This window comes from Ochlerotatus camptorhynchus, unplaced genomic scaffold (assembly GCF_037179485.1).
Source record: "Ochlerotatus camptorhynchus isolate MF236.1 unplaced genomic scaffold, CSIRO-AGI_Acam_v1.1 ptg000370l, whole genome shotgun sequence".
In the NCBI taxonomy this organism is placed as follows: Eukaryota; Metazoa; Arthropoda; class Insecta; order Diptera; family Culicidae; genus Ochlerotatus; species Ochlerotatus camptorhynchus.
In genome coordinates this window covers 1,891,375-1,911,852 of record NW_027040858.1, presented here as the reverse complement: position 1 = coordinate 1,911,852, position 20,478 = coordinate 1,891,375, and the positions used below count along the sequence as shown (strand labels likewise).

Genomic DNA, 20,478 nt, shown 5'->3' with positions numbered 1-20,478 from the left:
GCTTAAGAACAGTACTGGCAGGCTCAATATTAAAATTTTACGACCAGTGCGAAAATATTACTGTGTAGGTACTTATTTTTAGCGCAGGTGCGAAATCTGCAATATAAAAGAACTGGACCAATCTTTTTCCGTACTCACTTTCATCATCCCTCATTTCGCCCTATCCTAATTTTGACACCAGATAAACAACAATAATTAGCATCCCACTGATTGCCTCGCCGAAACACAAAGATCTAGGAATCCTTGACCGTATCGTGTTTCGCACTGCCTCTCTTCGACGTTCGTTTCTGTCAGTCTGTCTGCTGCTGCTGCCTCCGAGTCTCCTCTGTTGTATGTGTTGGAGGGAAGTGAGATGGGCAAAATCGATCGTATTGTTGTGTTCGCCTCCCGTTCAATGCGTATATGCACTGGTGTGTTGTGAAGGCACGGGTGATGTGTTATATGGCGATGGTGACGGTTACCAATACCATCGCACCTATTGCCCTGTGAAAACTAGACTACCGTTTGAAAAAGGCGAAAGAGTCAAAATGTAAACAAACCATATTTTGCTACATATAGAGAGAACAGTTAACGAACTACTCAATAAACACGAAAAAGTAGAACAAACATAATTTAAAATCATCAAAAGTGTTTTCTTTTACAAGGTGTATTTCCAATCTTCAACTCTACGATGCATCTGGTTGTCACGCCTTGCAACAAAACGAATTATAACTGTTTTTGTTTGGCGTAAAAGGTCTTGCATTTTTAAGTCAAAATGAGCCAAATTTGTGACATTTCTGACTAACTGCACAGTATCTTGAATTATAATATTTTGCAAATAAAATTTAGTTCCAAGATTCAAAAAGGTTTCTTCCATAACCGCTGATTTCAAATTTGGGACTGTACAAAATTGATTAGCATGTTGTTCTCATGTCTATTACTCGCGATAGTCCACCCCTCATAATAACTCTCATAAATCACATATGTACGTTATGGATTAGACATTCTTCATTGAAAATGTCAAGTAATTTGGTATAATAGTTAAAAAGTTACAGCTGTTTATGTGTATGCCATTTTCCGCGAATACACCCTTTTAAAGTCCAAAAAAAAAGAAGATCAAAACATCTTCGGGCGTAATTCCGCTCTCACAAAATAGTTGACAGAAGAGCCAAGGCGGAACAACAAACAAAGCAATCCCTAGGATGTATTTCCACGGCGTTTTACCAGTGTTGGCAGTTCAGAGGATGGAAGATCCGGTGACTTTATGATGGTTCCTTCTCAATTTCACGGCAAACAACATCTTTTTTCAAGGTTTTTAGTGATGCAGCATGTTAGATTGTGTTTTGCTATCGCACGCTGAGTAGATAGAAAGGCGATTGATGGCGATTCTGAAGATTTCCTGCAAAAAGATGATGCGCGATGCAAGTAGATTCGAGAAATGAAAGACGATTTTTCGAAGATTGATTCGCTAGTGTGGGATTTTGTTAGTATCTAGAATTGAGATTTAGATGTGGTTAGAATAAGTCAAGCTAATAAAATCATCCAGAAAATGGTAATTCGTGAAATGAGATTCCTATTGTGGGTCACCAAAATTCGGAAGCGATTTTCACGATATGGTGATTTTGGAATTCAGCCCGTTTCCGATGTTAGTCTAGAAAAGTGGTGTTTTTGACTTTTCGACCGCAATTTCAAAGCAAAATGAGGATACGCTTTCGACAGATAAAATTCAGCGAGATAACATTGTGGTGTTTGTGTATGCCTTTTACTCCTACAGAGGAAGCGATGATTCTACATATGAAATGGGGAGCCCGTCGAAAAAGTCTCCACAAACATGGCGATGTGTCAAAAAGAGTGCGACTGCGACGGCAGCTGTGGGGCTTTTGTACAGTCGCGGTTGGTGCGAGTGAAAAGGACCACTTTTGTTGTTTTTCTGTTTTGATCATTCTGTTGGCAATATTCTTTTTTTTTCGGGGTTGGGTTGAGTGTTGAGTTTATTGTACTCTGCCAGGAGCGCCGCAGAGTAGTGAGTAGTTCTTGTTGGATGGATGGAATTTAGGAAGCATGTGTGACTATTACAATTAATGTAGGTACTGTGGAGCTCTGTTTGGTTTTTATATATTTCTTAAGTGGGTGAATCTACGGCGGAATTCCTATTTACCTACTCGATAAAAAGGATGGTCTCGGTGAGCTTTGTACTTTGATTACAGCGTACTACTTCCGTCACTATGTTCAACGTTCAGAACGAGAGTGAAATCGATTGTCGTTGGTGGGTTATTTCGGTTTTCAACTGTACCGATTATATATCCTGTAAACGTAGAAGACAAGTCTAGAGTTAAAGTTCTCTAAATTTATCAGAAACAGTTTGAAAGTACGAAGTTGAAACGCAACTGCTAGCTCGCCCACGCATAACATCACCACGTACAGGTAGATTTACCCTACTTGATTAAGGGTAACACAAGCCTGGGTTCTTAAATTCTTTAAATCATCAAATTTCCATGTCGGATCTATCTTTCTGAGTACAATCACTTTTCTGCCCCCCACCAGGCAGAGATGTCCCAACAGCCGAAAGGAATTACAAAAGACTAAACTTTAAAATACAATGCAGCATCCTTTAAAAAACGCATTACTGCTGCCAGTGTGGAGGGATCATCACCCAGCATGTCGCGTATGCTATGTGGAAGCTCGTGGAATTCCCGCAGGTTCTGATACTGTGGGCATACGCATAGAATGTGCTCGATTGAGGCTGTAGTTCTACAACCGACGCAAGTCCTGTGGAACGGCGTTCCACCGAAATTGTGCGAGATCTTGGTGTGACCTGTCCATTTCCTCGGCGCCCCTTTGATCCGTCTGATGAAGAGAGGGCGGTTTTGAGCCCACTCTGCGTACCAAGCTTCCCGTACTTTGCTCACGATCCAGCGCTTGACATCGTGAACGGTACTTCGTTAGTATAGCGAGGGGCAGATGGTCCTACCCCAGCCAGAAAGTCAGCTTCCGAGTTGCCTGGTATTCCGCAGTGCCCTGGAACCCAGCAGAATACCATGTCAGGGCTTGTATGAAGCTGTGCGAATCCGTGAGGACCTGGATCGGTCGGTTGGAGAGCGTTGTAGCAGCGATGAAGATGGCAGCAGCTTCAGCAGAGAAGACGGAACATTGCGACGGTGAGCTGCAGCTGGTTGGTGTGATGTTTCCGGCTTGACCGATACCGACCCCGGCCCGAAAGTGAGATCCGTCCGTGTATCGGTGAGTGTGCGTGGGGTACTTTTCTGTAACAAGTGTAAGCGTTGCGTCCAAGATTGGTGAGATTAATCGCGTGTAGTTTTCGTATATTTAGTTATTAAATTCTAAGAAAATGTTTAAATGTTCGTAAAAGGTAAAACGTCCCAGAATCCTCACGAACGCAGCCAGTAGGAGACACTTCCCTATAAACTGTAGAACAATGCCACTAGCCACCACCAGAGCACGCTGTGTGTAGTCATGAATGGACGTCCATAGGGGTGGCGTAATGGGGGCCATTGCGTGGAGAATTCGTGGCACGTACGACGGTTCAACGGTCACGGTTCGAGGTCATCGTCCACCAAGAGGCACAGTCAGAACCCTGGTGATCATTATAGACTACGGTCACATAGCGTTTGATAGCGTTAATAGTTTGAAGGTGAAAACTAAAGCTAAAGTGCTAAAGTGAGCTAAGTTGGAAGTTGAAGTTGAAGAAGTTGTAGAGGAAGCTGCCACATACCATTGGACAGCCAGGACCTCGCGGTTTTACCGTAACGCCAGTGAACTCAACGAATTTTTCCGGAGTCGACCACGCCAATCGCCGATAGTGTGTCTGAATCGCAGTTCCAGAATCTGATCCCTCAGCTACAGTGTGCGCCACCAATCCAGGCAAGTCAACTTACCCTTGTGGTTCGTTGAAACCTCGAGTCCGTCACCATACTCGAGGGGCGCACGGGACAGATAGAGGCGTCCACCCCTGGCCCAAGAAGGTGATGCGGTACCAGAGGAAGGAGAGGAACGACGACGGCAGTGGCAGGTGAAGGGGCCCCGAAGACAAAGAAGAGTAGTGCTAGCACAAGGTAGGAGTAGACACCTAAGGAAGTGGGAAACCATCCGTGAAGTGAGTGTCGTCAAAACGAATAAAGTGGGAGTTTATCTTAAGTGAACTTTGAGTGTTTTCTTGGTTCGCGGAATAATCACGAGCGTGTGCCGACCCTGAGGCTTGGAGACGGGGGTCTCATCAGTGCTGGGAGTAACACCGCACTGGCACGTTACATTTCTCCTAACATTTCAGCTACAGTCCCGTTCATGACCACGTAATTGTCTCCGGCTTTGAACCTGTCTTTAATCCGGCTTTCGATTTTCGGTAATGGTGTTTCCCACTGGGGGGAGATCTTCGTTGGCAGCCGTGCGGAGGAGTCTGTTCCCCTCGTCGAGGAGGAAGATCCCTTGATTTCCGGATGTCTTCGAGATGAAAGCAGCAGCTTTGGCTGCGATAGCTGCGGTTATACGTAGCTAAAAACTTATCCGTTGCGATGCAGGTCATCTCCAACCCGTATAGAAGGCGACTGTCGATAATTGCATTCGCCACGTGAAAACGGATGGTGTGCGGTTGTTCGATCTATTCTGTCGGTAAATGGTCCGGATGAGATTCATTCGGTTGCGGCAATTTTTCTTGACTGCACTGAAATGCTGTTCCAAGTTGAGGAATCGGTCAACGAGAACTCCCAGAACTCGGACGCTCTTCTTCAGCGGTATGGACTGGTCGTCGATTTTGATCGGTAGTCCGCTAATTCTGTGTCGAGAAGGGCAGATGATGATGCTTTAGAGGCTGATAATTCAAAGCCTATTGAGTGGGCCCACCTGGCGACGGCGGAGACTGCCGCTTGGGCTCTCATCCTTGTACGTACTGGCGTGGGTCCGGTGGTGACGATTAGGATGTCGTCGGCGTAGACGAACTCATATATGTTCTTCGGTAGTTGACGGAAGACTCCGTTCATCGCCACGAGGAACAGGGTAACGGCGATAAACCGATCCTTGTGGGACACCTGTTTCCTCGGGGAAAAGCCGGGATTTGGTGTTGCCGACTGCGACTCGGAATGAGCGGTTGGACAAGAAGTTCTGGATGAAGTGAACGATGGGTCCGTTAAGACCCCAGTCGATTAGTTGCTTAAGGCCTTTGATATGTCGAGCGATACTATCTCGGTGTGCAGACCACTGTCGTAGCCGTTCTTGAGAATTTCCCCCATGGTTGCGAAATAGGTGGACGGTTCGAAACCTTGTCGGAAAGCGTGCTGTCAGTGATCAAGGAAATTTCCAGCTTCGAGGTGTTGCTTCAGTTTTCGATTGACCATACGCTCTAGGACTTTGGCCATACAACGTGTTAGCGCTATTGGATGGAACTTGCTGACTTCACGGGTGGCTACCCCGGCTTTCGGAAATGGGAACTACCAAGCTTTCCTTCCATACTGCTGGGTACCCGTTAGTGAGCCAGAGCTTGTTGAAGAGGTCTAGCATCCGTAGCTGTCCAGGTACCGGTAGCCTCTTGAGTAGAGGATATCCGATTTCGTCGGGTTCCACCGACTTCCCGTTAGCTGCAGCGAAGGGCATGCTGCAGTTTCTGCCAAGAGAAAGCTTGGTTTATACCGGTACTGGCTGTGTAGGGGGGGGTACTATGAAGTCTACGATGGATGCGGTCGATGGCTTTGTTTTCTGCTTGAACTTGTTGTCATACATGTCAATGGTTGCGAGCTCGGCGAAGTAGGTACCGAGTTCATCAGCTACCGTTTCCGGATCGGAAACCGTGAAACCATTAACCTGGAAGAACGCTGTCAGAGATCGGCCGAGGATTGCGATCCAGCTGAATCGCTTGGCATCACGGATTTCTTGTCGGCATTGGTTGTGTAGTTCACGGTAGTGACAAAGGTCTTCCTCTCTGTCGTGGTGTCCGATGGGGAGCCGCTTTACACGTCGAAGTGCCTTGCGCCGGGCTTTGACTGCCTTCTTCGTATCTTCATTCCACCAGCGGAGCGCTTTTCTCCCCGGTACGCTGCTGGTCTTGGGGATGGTGGCCGTTGCTGCTTCGTATATGGCGTCCGAGAGGTCCTCGATACTGCCCGGGTTCCGCTGTAGAGTCTCCACAGTGGCGCCGTAGCTTTCCCAGTCCGCTTGTTCATACCGCCATCGTGGCCTCGCCGTGTTACCGCCGGGACGAAGGTCGCCGAGAGTTGAATTTGTATCGTTCAAGATTACCATATCTTCCTTCTCGAATATGTCCACGAAGGTCCGACCGAGGGCAACCCCAATGTGAGTGGTGCGCGTTGACGTCCCCAACTAGGATGCGTGGTTCAGGTAATTTCATTATGGTCTCGCTGAGTTGACAGTTGAGGTTGCCGATTCGTCCCCATGGCAAATAAACGCAGGCAACGGTGATATTGACTGGTTCTGTAAGTTGAACCCCGAGTATGGGTAATTGTGAATCCAAGTCGATAATCCGGAAAGGTACCGTGTTTAGTACCCCAATGGCTACAGAGTGTCGGAAGTTTCTACCGTTTTTCTTTGTCCAACTGTATCTTCCGCCAAGGAAGCAGTTCATCTGTTCGACGGAGGCTTTGTTTATCTCCTGCTATGCAATGACCCACGGGAAGCTCGAGGTCTCCAATCCGCTGCAGGAAGTCGTTAACGTTCCATTGGAGTATAAAGTTGGCCGACTTGGGGAAGGCCGGTGTGGGGTACGGGCTGGTCGATACGGTGTAGGTTAAGTCGATTGAGGAATCGGTTGCGTATGCCGAATGAGATAGAGCCCCACCAAGGGCATGGATGTCCCAACGGAGGAAGAATTGATGTTATTTGACTGCAGTTTGCTGTTGCTTGCATCTTCCAGTGATGCTGCGACTTTCCTTGTTCCCGCGAAGTCCTTCGGGGAATGGGCTGAATTTCCCTTGCCCGTCCCGATACTGGAACTATCTTTTCTTCCCTCGTCGTCCACAAGGGGATGGGTGTTGCCATCCTCGTGCGAACCTCTTCCAGTCTCCTTCCGGCGTCGGGGGGTCATCGTCAGCGGTGTGGGAATAGTTTTAATAGTAGCACAGTTTTTGTTGTTCGATCTGACCAGGCGCTGGGGGGAAATTCGGGAAGAATTTTATTGCATCAAAAGGTATTAAGAATTAAAATCCATCATCTTTGGATCAACATTAGACCACTTTTATGCCGCGACAGACTTTGATTAAATTGCACCCCCAATGTTGCCTTAAAAATACAATGTCATGCGGTCAGTGGGCTGCAGCTCGCGCTTAGTCGTGTGCTGGAGAGCAATCTACAACGCCACGCCCCGAAGACCGGAGTGAATTCGATGTTTAAATCTGTGTTAGGGAAAGCGCTTTTCGCAGTCAAGCGGTGATCATTTTCATTATTATAGCAACAGTTGCACATCCGTGCAATTTTCAATAGTGACCTTTTGAAAATTGGTAAAGTGTTCATTTTAGCAGATTCGTAGATGACATTCCAATCGATTGGCTTGTTTAGAATTAATATCCATCCGCTATTGACAGAGTTAAAAGTGGTCAAAACCTGACCATTTTTCGTAACGCGGTTGATTTTGGTTTTTTGAAATTGCACCCTTAATATGTTGCCGCCGAAAGACGTAATCCTACGTCAAAAATCATTTGAAGTCTCTGAATTTTAAAAATGTATTTGTTACTGAAGATTAATCCATTCTTGATCTATAAAGTAATGTGTGAATGAAAATAGCTAGGAATATTAATTGTTTTTATTTTAAAATGCATTCTTAGTAAGAAAATTATTAAATTTCCTGAGTAATGATAAGATTCCCTGATACTTCCAGGTATTTCCAGGAAAAATGAAATTCCCTGCGAATTCCCGGTTATTTAGGGTTTTCCAGGTAGTAGAAGCTTGGAGGTTTAGTCATAAACTTTCTATTGAATCTTTCGCTTTAAAGATTCCTATCGTACATATTTATGTGTTTATGAGATAATTGAATAAGTCTAAAACCTCAAATATTTATTTCGTATGCCATCAGGCCTAGGAAAAAGCTAGCCTTATTTTTAGCCAGCGGCCAAAAAGAACGATTCCATTATGGTATTTGCTTATAAAGTTCTCGATTAACAACTGTTGTGGTCAGACGCAACGTTCCAGTTCAGATGTAATAACCAAGAATAAGGAGAAAATTATAATGTACATGGAAAATGTTCGTAATGAGCGCTGTAAGGTTGGGTTGAATTCCACGAATAATTCACTTCAAAAGGGGGATTTTCCATTCCAGAAGATTAAGTGCCCTATGGAAACGCTGCTTTTCATTATTTGTGATCAGGGTTCTGCATTTTCGAAACAAAGAAAAGAAAATGAGCTCTCCTCAAAATCACTTCATTTCGAGCAATATCATTTTCGTGTAAGTCATCGTGTTTCTTGTTATCGAGTCACGATGAACATTCCTCTTTTCAAACATGGCAGGACTATCACTTGTTTCGTTCGTCGAGTGCTTCAGTTCATTTCATTTGAAGCAAAGACTTGTTTCAATTGACGCAATGAATGACTCGAAAACTGCTTCCTTCGTTTTTTTCCACTTTCACTTCAATTCGGGGCTCATTCGACTTGTCACGACCTGACGACGCAGGCATCAAAGTATAGTATCCGCACAATATAGGTTGCCGATAGGGAAGGCATCCAGATTAGGTGTAATAATAATATATTATTTTATATTGAACGAAAATTAAATTAACGAGGCCATTCTGGACTCCAAGATGGCGGCCATCGGGGTCAGGGAAAGCCTCATATACCCCACAATATGGGTATTTTCGGAACGAAGACGACATGAAGGTGCGGAAAATCGATATTCGACGTTATTTTGGAATCCAAAATGGCGGCCATCAAGTTTCCTAAGACGTGTCAATACCCTAAGATATGGTTATTTTCGGAACGGAGACAACGCGTGGCTGCCGAAAATCGATATCCGATGCTATGTTGGACTCCAATATGGCGTCCATAGGGTTTCAGAAAAGGTGTCAAATACCCTACAATATGGTTAGTTTCAGAACAGGGACAACGCGTAGATGCCAAAAATCGATATCAGATACCACTTTGGAATCCAATATGGCGGCCATCAGGGTTCAGAAAGTGTCAAATACCCTATATACCCTATATATTGGTATGGGTATTTTCGGAATGAGGACAACGTGTACATGCCAAAAATCGATATTCGTTGCCATTTTGGAATCCAATATGGCGGCCATAGGGTTTCACAAAAGTATCAAATACCCTAAGATCTGGGTATTTTCGGAACGGAGACCACGCGTAGATGCTAAAAATCGATATTCGATGCCGTTTGTAGGCTATTTGATACTTCTTCTTACATTGAATTTCAAGATGGCGTCGCCCATCGATTTCTGGCTTCTAGATGTCAGCCCGATTCCAAAAAAGACGGCGTGACATCAATTTTCGGCATCTATGTCTCATCCCCATCCTGAAAATACCCACATTTTAGGGTATTTGACACTTTTCCGCAAATCGGAAGTCACCGTTTCGATTACAAAATGGCGTCGGATATCGATTCCCGGCTTCTAGACGTTACCCGGATTCTTAAAAAAAAAACCGTTTGTATGGGTATTTGATGGATTACAAAATGGCATCGGATATTGATTTCCAATCTCCAGACGTCACCCCGATTCCAAAAACTCCCATATTGATGGGACGGCATCAGCATTGCCCATTTTTTCTGAAATAGGAAGCCGTCATATTGGATTTCAAAATGGCGTCGAAATCGATTTCCGGCTTCTAGACATCATCGCGATTCCAAAAAATACCCATATTGAAGGGTATTTGACAATATTTCCCACTTGTTCTGGAATCGGAAGCCGTCATCTTGGATCTCGAATTGGCGTCGCATATCAATTTCCGATCTGTAGACTTCATACCGATTACAAAAATACCAATATTGATGAGTATTTGACTGTATTTCCACTTTTTCGTAAATCGCCACCAAAATGCCATCGGATATCGATTTTCATCCTCTAGACATTATCCCGATTCCTAAAATACCTTTATTGATAAGAATTTGACAGCATTTCTAACTTTTTCTTAAACTGGAAGCCGCCATCTTGGATTTAAAAATGGCGTCGCATATCAATTTTCGATCTCTAGATGTCACCCCGATTCAAAAAGTACCCAAACCACCCAACAATGATAAATTTTACAACCATGAGTACAGATCAATGCGCACACGCTTAAATGAACCGAGTGAACAATCAACAAAAGTCATAAAAAACAGCGCGAATTTGGATCAAACAGCTTCGGTTCAATGCAAAAGTAAGTTCATTTGACAATGAAAGAAGAAATGAACACGAGTCAAACCAAAACAAACAGCATGAAAACCGATCGAAAGTGGTTCTGTTGATGTTGACGGGGATCTGCTCGAAGAGAAGACAGAATGACTTTCAATTGAAAGTGATGGTTGAGACACAGACAAACAGACGTAACTCTTTGAAAAACTTGTTCTTGAAAACATAGTATCTCTAAACATATAACCTCAGTAACGACATCTCTCTGGCTTCTCGCGGAAAACAAGCTTGCTCGCTAACTCGTAAACAATATTGCATAAAAGTTCTATAGAATGTATAGAAACGTCAAAGTGATCCGATGCCAGCGCGCTGCGGCGAGTAGTTCGCGGAACTGATAATATTCAAATCAACCGTTAAATGCATGAACGAAGATACACAATGAAGAGTTACGTCTGTTTGTCTGTGGTTGAGAGCTTCATCGTCACTTGAAGATTTTCGATTGAAAGTGACTTTGTGGGGCCCTGTTTGTGATAATTCAAAGGAATAATTGCCTCCGAAATGCACAACATGATTAGCCATCTGAGTCTATCTTCATATCTTAGCAATTATGTGGTTACAACCTGTTACAACCATCAAAACGTAAACAAATTAAAATATCTTGCTTCCCATTTCGCGTTGCCCTACTGTTGCTTCTGATAACCACACAGAATGCCATCACGTGTGTCCAACATCGTCGCATGATGTCCATAAATAATATCCCCGTAGTCGTAGCATCGTAAATGAAGCCTCACGATAGCACGGGTTGGCCGAATCTGTTTTGGTTGAAATGTGACGTCCCTCGAATTTTGGACTGTCGTTTCCAAAGTTTGTGAACCAGAATGGCACTGCGCATGCCTCGGGACCATATGATTTTGAAATTTCTGTACTAGACCCACTGCTTGATGGTGGGATTGCTCACTTTTCTCTCGACTCACTCGGTCCCTGTATGTGCCTGTGCTTCGCTCGTTCTCCGCCGTAGATTTCAGTTTTCTTCGACAGTGGCTAGGAAAGCTTTCTCCTGTACATAGTTCGCGCTGTGTCCGTCATTTCTTTCCATGGATTTAGAGGAAAATTTGTTCGATGTCTGCATTGCTTTCTCGATTAGGTCACGTGTGTGTTGTTAACTGTGGACCCCCTCCAGGGATAAAAAGGAACCGACCAACGAAACGTAAACGAACCCAATGGATACCGTGTATAATTTTCACGAAATGATTGATATCATCGATGTGATCTGCACCCTCCGAACAGAACTCCACCCGATAAACGCTGGCGATAACGGCGACGGCGACGATGATGACTGCAGCAGTAGCGATGTGGCTTCTTCCAATCTTGTACAATGCAAGGTATCACAAGGCCTTTACCCAGTTCCCACACGCTGCTGATGGAAATCAATTGCAAACACCCTCAACTCTAATGACTCCACACCCGTTATCAAGCTAAACTAACGATTCTACTTTTCTTTCTTCTCCAAACAGATCGATAATATGGAGGAGAGTGATCTCAAGGCGCTTCTGGAGGAAGCCATCACCTACAAACGTCCGAAGGATCGGGAACACAAAAGTGCAACGTTCAATGTGAGTGATCTCCTTCTTAACTTTAAGGAACACATCGCGAGGTGCGGAAATTCGACGTTCCTAGTCGCAAAAATCTATAACCACAGTGCCACGGCGAGAAAAAGGATGCTCCGTTTGGGGTGGCCCTCAGTGTCATGTCTCGGTTACATAACATACTGTCCCCTGGAAGCGAGATAGGCTTTTTGACAGTTGGCTGCTGTGCCAGAGAAGGGCGACGGGGGAACACAGAATAATGTTCTTTGTACGGCAGTAGATTGTGCACGTTCTCTCGCAGCGAGAATTTCGAGTTCTTCCTCCCTGTGCTCATAATCATAGGAAAGGATCCAACCGAGAGACGAGAGGAACGCGCATGTTGCATGTGCGGAATGAATGGAATGGCAGGGGGGGGGGGGGGCACTCAGTGGAGCGAATCCTTTTTTCTCACTTCCTGGACGTGTGGTGAGATGGAGAGATGAGAGAAGAAGGTCGCATAAATTCCCGATACTGAGGGAGGTACGACGACGGTGTTTGTGTCGACGAGTTAAATGTCAAACGAAAACTCTGGGCCCTTGTTGTTCTCAGATTGGAGAGTTGGAAATTGACAATAATTTCTTGAATGTGGATTTTAGCTATTGTTGAATGAGAATGTTTTGATTTTTTTTTTGCTTGGACGAATTTATGAATATAGGGGAAAGTGGGGCAGTTTCGCCATAGAAGTAATGTTGCTAACCCCCTAGAAATTCAAACAAATCTTGCAAACTTTATGCTTGAAGCCTACTGCAACTATTAATTTAATTTTGTCTAAAATTTTAATACCTTCTAGTGCGAATATTCGAATGTTGGATTAGTTCATCTTAGGTCTATTCAGGACAATATGAGCACTCCTCATGTTTCGAAACATTTCTGTCTAAATTCTCCGATTTTGCATTTATTCCTTTTACAGGGCTGATAGCGGGTCACTTTTTAGTGACTTTGTCACTTTTTTGAAGGTGGTCACTAAAAAGTCCCTATTTTCGACAAAAAGTCACTAAAGTCACTTTTTTCGCCATTCCCGCTTGAATTGCAATGTAAAATTCCTAGACGATACATCATCAATACACTTTTATTTGCGATTTCGCACCTTTGAGGAGTCCAGATTTAACTGCAAATTTAAATAATCAGGGTGGCCGGGACTAGATTTTCAGGATACAGTTTTTTTTTTTCATTGATTTATTTGATAAGGCTCAACCGAATTAACTTTACAGAGCCGAGGATTCTTGGTCACTATACAATACATCTTAAAACCAGGGTTGCTTCCACTCACTTGCTATAAAAAAAATGTTTTTCGGAATTATAAAATCATTAGATGTTATAATTATGTTATGTGCTTGTAAGTTAAAAGAAGAGGTTGTAAAGTATGTGTTTGACACATAAAACCTGTCAATTTCGCTTTCAGAGTGTTACAATCAGCGATTTTATGATTCGTGAGCGTTCACTCAGAGTGAGCGCTCGTGAGTCGTAAAATCGCTAATTGTGACTATCTGAAAGCGAATTTGACAGGTGTTATATGTCAAACACTTGCCTTTCAACCTCATCTTGTATTTAACAAGTACAAAATATCATTATAAATTCTAATGATTCCAAAATTCCGAAAATCATTTTTTTATAACAAGTGAGTGGAAGTAAGCCTGCTTAAAACTATAGTCAAAAGGTACAACCTTGAATAGGATTGAATACAAATTTTAATGAAAATTCATAACAGCTTTTGACTCTAATTCTTAGGGAATTATGAGAAAAAATGGACGAGGATTACACCATGATCATTCTGAGGAGAACTTCAAGATAATACAAAAGAGGACATTCTGAGGATAATCTAAAGAAGATTCTGGGACAAAAGAATCCTAAGCATATTTCTATGTGAGTTTTCGGAGAAATTATAGAATTACAATTGAATATGAGTATAATTTCTATCGAACCTCAAATGAATTTGGTCAAAAATTTCAAGAGGGTTCTGACAAATTTTGTGGAGAAATTTAAGCAAAACTGAAAGTATTTTTTCAGGTGAGAATTTCATAGTTGTGAGTTGAATACCAAGGAAAGGAGCCAAATTCAACGGTAATTCCAACATATATTCAATTATAATTTTAAGCATACTTCCAACGGATTTCTTAGGAATATCCTTGAAAAATTCTGAGTTAAATTTCAAGTGAATTTCGAGGAGCATTCTAACGATATTCCGGTGTTATTTTTTTCAGATAATTCAAAGAAGAATCATTTAATATTTTAAAACGCTATCTTGCTTCCTCATTTCGGAAATAGTTCTAATTATTAGGCAATGTCTACTTATTAGGTAACTAAGCAAAAGCGGAGCACCTTCGTGATGCAAGTTAGCAGATCGCATAAAGATTATCATAGTTCATATCTAAAACGCGTAACGTGTTAGAGAATAGATTTATTCTAAACTTTAATGCAGGAGACCATAATAATTTCAAATATGGTAAAATACCTCTGTTATTGAAAGTCGTGTTACACAGTGTTGTTAGTTTTTAATCTAGTTGTGTAAGATCTTGCAATATAAACTTTTGACGAATGCGTACAGATATGAAATCAATGTCTACCTTTTTTGGATGAATAACAAATCAATTTGCACGATTCTATTTCTGGAAGTTTTCTGATCATGTTTAAGTCACATTTAGGTAACTTTTTAAAATGATTTTGGTCACTTTTTAGTCACTTTTTTAAATGATTTTAGTCACTAATTCACTATTTTTATTGCTTAACACTGCTAGCAGCCCTGCTTTTAGGAATATGAATTTATCATATGAAATCACGTTTTGAAGCAAGTCAGTCCCATTAGAATAAAATTAATGATTTCATCAAATAAACTATTCAAAGAACAACACAACTTTGTTTAGGTTTATTTCTAAAGAGTTAAGAATGCTGAAATATGACTCAAGGCAGATTTTGTCCACTTCCCCCTAGAGTTTTTGTTTCTTTAATAAAGTCTTTCTCTAGGATATCCGGAATATGTCCGAGTTTGGCCAATGTGATTCTTACGCGGCCCTCAATATGACCGCCAATGGTTATGGTTTGGAATTCTCATGTGAGGGGTCACTTTTTCCAAGCCAGTCTCCGTTTTTTAAATACTGAAAAATTCAGGGCAAAACTTTAAGGAAATTCCAAAATCTTTTGGGCAGTTTTAATATCATCAGAATAGTCTAGACTTTCGAAGAAGTTATTAAATAGTGTCGATATTTTTTAAGGGTAGTTCCATGAAATTCAGAAAAATCTTGAGAGCATCAGTGAAAATCATAGAACTGTATTTACAGGATGTCGACTACCTGGGAAAATCAGGGAATATCAGTGAAGTTCATTTCAAATTTTAAAAAGAGCTGGGAACTTGTGGTTGCTCAATGCTTGATGTTGCATTTTTGCAAGTTGAGAAAAATTTGCTCAAATAAAAGGATATTTCCACTGGATGTTGGCACATTCCTGAGTTGAACTGAGATCCTGAGGGTACATAAAAATCCATTTCCGTAGACGCTAGACGTGGTTAGTTGTTGCAAACTTAACCTTCGAGTTGGTTGGTGCGTTCGCTCGATCCAGTATCTCTTCGGCTCAATCGCATTTAGCTGTATGCTTAACACAAATTTATATCCCTGAAACGGAAAAATTTCTAACATTCCTGGCAATTGCTAATCGAAGATGTAGGAGAAGTGGATGAATTTCTGACCCTAGGGTTGAAGTCGGAAACAGTCAGAAAAGGGTTCTGGCAGCCCCTTATCCAGAAAAATACGCCTTTCATTGAAGATTGCTGTACAAGAGCATAGCAGGTGTTCAGTTTAATCAAACCAATATAGACACTGAGATCTTTCTTTGATAATTCAAGAATTCTGCTAGTCATTGAAATGTTCGGAATTACGAACCGTTTCGACTGCCTACCAATGAAAGTGTTTTCCAGTTGGTCTCCACTTTCATTTTCCCCCATTTCTTGATCTTCAATTTAAGAGAACAAGGAGAAACTCCACAAAATGGTTCTGGTCCTATGATCCTATGGTCCCCTTCAATTCAACAGTTCCCATACGCGTTTTGAATTGGATATTGTTTATTTGGTCAGTTCTAAGTCGACCTGCTGAGTCACATGGTTGGAAGAATTTCCACCCGTTCGGCAATCTGTTTGTAGGTGAGGATGATGGCTAGGTTGATTCTGTGGTGCTCGCGCGAGAGAATGAATTTTCCCATGCTTGGTCGCAACCCCTAAACCATTTTTCGTCCGCCCCATCCAGGAACTTCTCAGCAAGACAGAGATGGAAGACCAGGAACAGAACTTTCCCTTCACAAGCCGTGCGGTGCAGACAAAGCGTGCCTCGGGCCGGCCCACGCAGGGCGGCTCCCTGCAGGACCTCCCGGAAGCCAGCCTGCAGGACTATTACTATTCGGAGTTTTCGTTCGCGACCGACTACTATAGCAACCGTGGCGGCGGACAAAACTTCCGACGGCACCACGGTAGCAGTTCCGCGTCCAGCTCCGGTCCCGGTGGGGGCGATCGGGCCACAAACCCACGCCAGAAGCGAACCACCAGTTCGGTCTCGTCCCGGCAGCGCGAAGGCGGCAGCTTGCCGAGCAACGTCAACGTTGAGTGCCCGTTCTTTAACGACGTCGGCCATCACCACACGACTGGAACGATTACCAAGTTCAAGAAGCGAGAAGGTGGCTCCAAAAGCGACTATGGCACGATGGTGCTGACGGCGCCCCTGATGACCAGTGCCGGAGCGGCAGAACTGATTAGCGCCGTTGCCGAAGCTGCCGGTAGTACCGGCCTGTGCGGTGGCATGAAAAATACAGAATCTCAGCTAATCGACGGCTGCGGAGGAGGTGTCGGCTCGGGGCACACCGTAATCGATATGGGTGAGCTGGAGTCGGACGAAACGCAGCACCTGTTGGCGCATGACGCCCTGCAACAGGTTGGTATTCAATAGTTATGAGTGTTTTGAATTAAGCTAAATTTATTGATCGATTTGCTTTGCAGACCTTGTACGATTCGGGTCTGGACGACTACGATGGAAGCGGGGGCGATCTGTATGGAAGCAGCACGACCACGAGCGGCGGCAGTAGCACTACCGGCGGTGCTGGCAGTGGCGGTTGCAGTGCAATAAAAAAGATTCCACGCTATCCGGCAGCCAGTTACACTAGTCACGCCAAGCTGGAAATCGGAGACCCCTCGTCGACGGTACGACCCTCATCGGTGCACCACGTCGACAAGACCGTCTCGCTGCCGCTGCTGGAGAGCAACAAGAGCGTGGACATTACTCCGATCCAGCTTGGTACGAACTACCAGGCCGTCAAGTGTTTCGTGTCCAGCGACAACAGCAAGAGCGACCAAACCAAGCATGTGATGATGGGCACGATCAGTGCCAACAATACCAAATACATCACCACGCCGAGTATTGGTCAGGTGTTTCCACAGGTAAGTGATACGGTGACAGGTGACGGTGGCAGAATGCAAGTAATTGCTAATCGCTTGTTTTTTCACAGGCAAAAGGTCTCGACGAGAATGGTAACTCGGTGCAGCAGTTCAACAGCGGCCTTGGATCGTCGTCTTCGTCTGCGGGAGCTGCAAGTGGTTTGGTCGTCGGTAGTGGAAACACTTCTTCGGTGGGGGGCGGTATCGCCGGTGGTAAGAAAAATAGGAAGCCGAAATCGGACCGCAATACGGTGCTAGTGATACCGGAGAAGATTGCTGGGTACCGTGGCAAGGATCACGACATTGAATCGTTGGTTTGTTATATCGAAAACAAGGACAAACAGAAGGATAATAGCAGTAAGGGGGGAGGAGGGGGAGGGGCAAGTGGATCGAATCCTAAAAATGGAACGGTGGTGAAGGTCGGTAGTGCCAGTGTGGAAAATGGGGTTCCCGACGAGAAAGTGTCAAAGAAGAAGAATGAAAAGAAGAAGGAGAAAGCCAAACTGAAGAAGAGTAATTCTTTGGAAGAGTTGAGTAGTTGCAGCAAGAAGAAGCAACAGGCGGAAGAGGAGCAGAATACTCAGCAGAATCATGTAGTGGAACAGCCGGGATCAACGCCCAAGGCACAGGAAGCGGAATCGGCTGTGACGCTGAGGAGTGGTAAGGGCAATAAGAAGACTCAAAATCATACGAGTGGCAGTGTGATAACTTCGGTGTCGTCCGCTTCGTCGACGGCGTCTTCACAATCTTCTAAGGAAACATCAGCCAACGGTGGCAAGCGTGGTGAACGGCGGTCATGGGGAACGGAAGAGCTTAGCTATCTGGAGGATAGTCACCAGCAGCAATCGCTGTGCGGTGAGAAGCCAGAGGAGAAGCCTTCGAAGAAAGAGAGTAAGAAAGAGGCCAAAGAAAGTGCTGAAGTTACAGTGACACCTACGTTCAATGCAGGTAAGAAGCGCGATTCGCTACGGATGTCTGTGGAATCGTTATCGGCAGTTAGCGTAGGGGCTGGAGCTGAAACAGCCGAGTTCCACGTGGTAACCAAAAAGAAAAAGATGAAGAAAAAGGCTCACAGTTTATTTGCCGAAGATACGACTTCCACGACAACTGGTGGCTACTCGAATGTGGCAACAAATGCGGGCAATAGACGTCATTTAACTGCTAGCCAAAGCTACAATCTGGGAAGCTCAACCGTACGGAATGCGAATATTAGCGGAAAGTATCAAACTAGCAATAGCTTCACGAACGATCGGGATGTCTACATGAACTCGTTGACCAGCAGTAATGACGTCTCCCGAAGGAAATCGACGTCCTCGGTTCCACCGTCCGAAAAGTCTGATTCAAGTGATGCCGACTCGGTGCAATCGCTCCCCATTGAACCATCTCGGAAACAACAGCAACAACAGCAGTCCCATTCGGGTGGATCCAGCAGGCATTCGGCAGGAGTTCCCCAGTCGTACGCTGACATTGCTCGGATTCCGAACGCCGACCGAATCAACAACAATCTAATTGGAGCTACTTCCAACAGCAGCACGTCCCCGTTGGATAGCTCCAGTGTCGAAAAGTGGCCTCCAGTGCAGCCGGCCACTAGCGAAGATTTAGCTCAAGCACTCAAATCTCCGTCTGCTTTCCCCGAACTAGTCCCAGAAGCATCGCTGCAGCCATCTCAACAGCCGCAGCAGCCACCACAACCGAATCAGCAGCAATATCAACAGCATCAGTATGTGAATAGTAGTGTTAATAGTGTTAGTAGTAACAATCTAGGTAACAATAATAAAGCGACTTACTCTCAGAGTCTGCTGATAGCTACCACCAAAGCGGCGGAGGATGAGGAATCCGCCAACAGGCAGCAACAGCAGCAGCAGCGATTGGCAACGGCGGCCAGTGGAAAACTAGTTAGTAGCGTTAATAGTGAACAAAGTGTAAATAGTAGTAGTATCAACAATAGTAGCAACAGTAGCAGCAGCAGCAGTTCTAAACTAGCGTTACACAAATCGAAAAGCGTCGATACTAACGATATCTACTACTCCAACGAACACTACCCTGCGCTGGAGAAGACTGTCAAATCGGCAAAAGTGGCTCCCACTGTTACTGCGAATAGTAACAGCCTGCTAGAACCGAAAGCTTCCTGCACCGGTGGCAAGGTGAGCCCGGTAGCCAGTGCCGGTCAGAATATGTCCCCGCAGCCTACGATTACGCCGACGGCGACTACGATGGTTATCTCCGGTAACCCTATCGCCAGTAACGTTTCGACAGGTGCCAAAAAATCGAAAAAGAAAGACTCACTCACAAATACTACCACCACCGTCATCGCCGCCACTGTCTCTCCCAACGAAGTGGAATCGATCAACAATGCCCGGAATGTGGCAGCGTTCCAAACGGCCCTGGACGCCGCCAACAACAACCAGCTGTTGATTGAGAGTATCGACAGCGTTCCCTCCTCGGACTTTAGTCAAAATAACGGTATGCTGAACCGAAGCCCCAACGGTGGTTTGAACCTGCAGCAGCACCCACAGAGTACACCGAAAAACAGTAGTAATATCGCTAACTCGGTTCCTTCCTCCACCAGTACCACTGCGGTTACCACGAAGCGAAGCAAGAAGGAGAAATCGACCACTCTCAATCACCAGAATTCTGTCTCTGCTATCAATGCTGCCGGATCAAATGCCATTTCTGCTGCGACTGCCATCTCAAATCATCGCCCGGCCGTGATCATCATGAACGACAACAACGAATCCAACTCAAGTCACGAATTTACCTTCGGTTTCGACATTGACCAAGAGCTGCTCTTTGGCGACTTCCAAGAGGACGAAGTGAGCATGCTCGACCAGCAGTCTTCACAGCACCAATATCATCAGCACCAGCAGAAGCCTTCTCAGCATCACAGCAGTAGCACCGAAAATGTTCCTTCCCCGGCGAGTAACACCTCGGCACATTCGACTGATCTTGGCTACAGTTCAATGCAGCAATCGTCCGCTTCGACCGCATCACCGACATCTTCCAATTCGTCACAACACAAACCACACCACCATCACTATTACAATCAATCTTCTCAGCAGCAGCAACAGCAGCAGCAGCAGCAGCATGATTCATACGATATGCTAAACAACTCTGGTGATCCTGGTAATTCAATGCAGATCTATATTTCTAGGCATTCTTGTTATGTACTTACATTACC

At 44.5% G+C, this 20,478-nt stretch overlaps 1 protein-coding gene across 16 annotated transcripts in view; it reads left to right on the top strand.

Moving 5' to 3' along the window:
* The window catches only part of tyf (twenty-four), a 73,112-nt gene that overhangs the window by 40,394 nt on the left and 12,240 nt on the right, over positions 1-20,478 (top strand). For 15 of the 16 annotated variants that reach the window (XM_065232537.1, XM_065232541.1, XM_065232535.1 and 12 more), the window contains 4 exons: positions 11,780-11,878; positions 16,123-16,800; positions 16,866-17,303; positions 17,372-20,423. In XM_065232537.1, the coding sequence (XP_065088609.1) occupies positions 11,780-11,878; positions 16,123-16,800; positions 16,866-17,303; positions 17,372-20,423 (4,267 nt within the window). Of the gene's footprint in view, positions 1-11,449; positions 11,648-11,779; positions 11,879-16,122; positions 16,801-16,865; positions 17,304-17,371; positions 20,424-20,478 lie in introns of those variants that run through there. The other variant, XM_065232536.1, reaches the window with a different exon arrangement.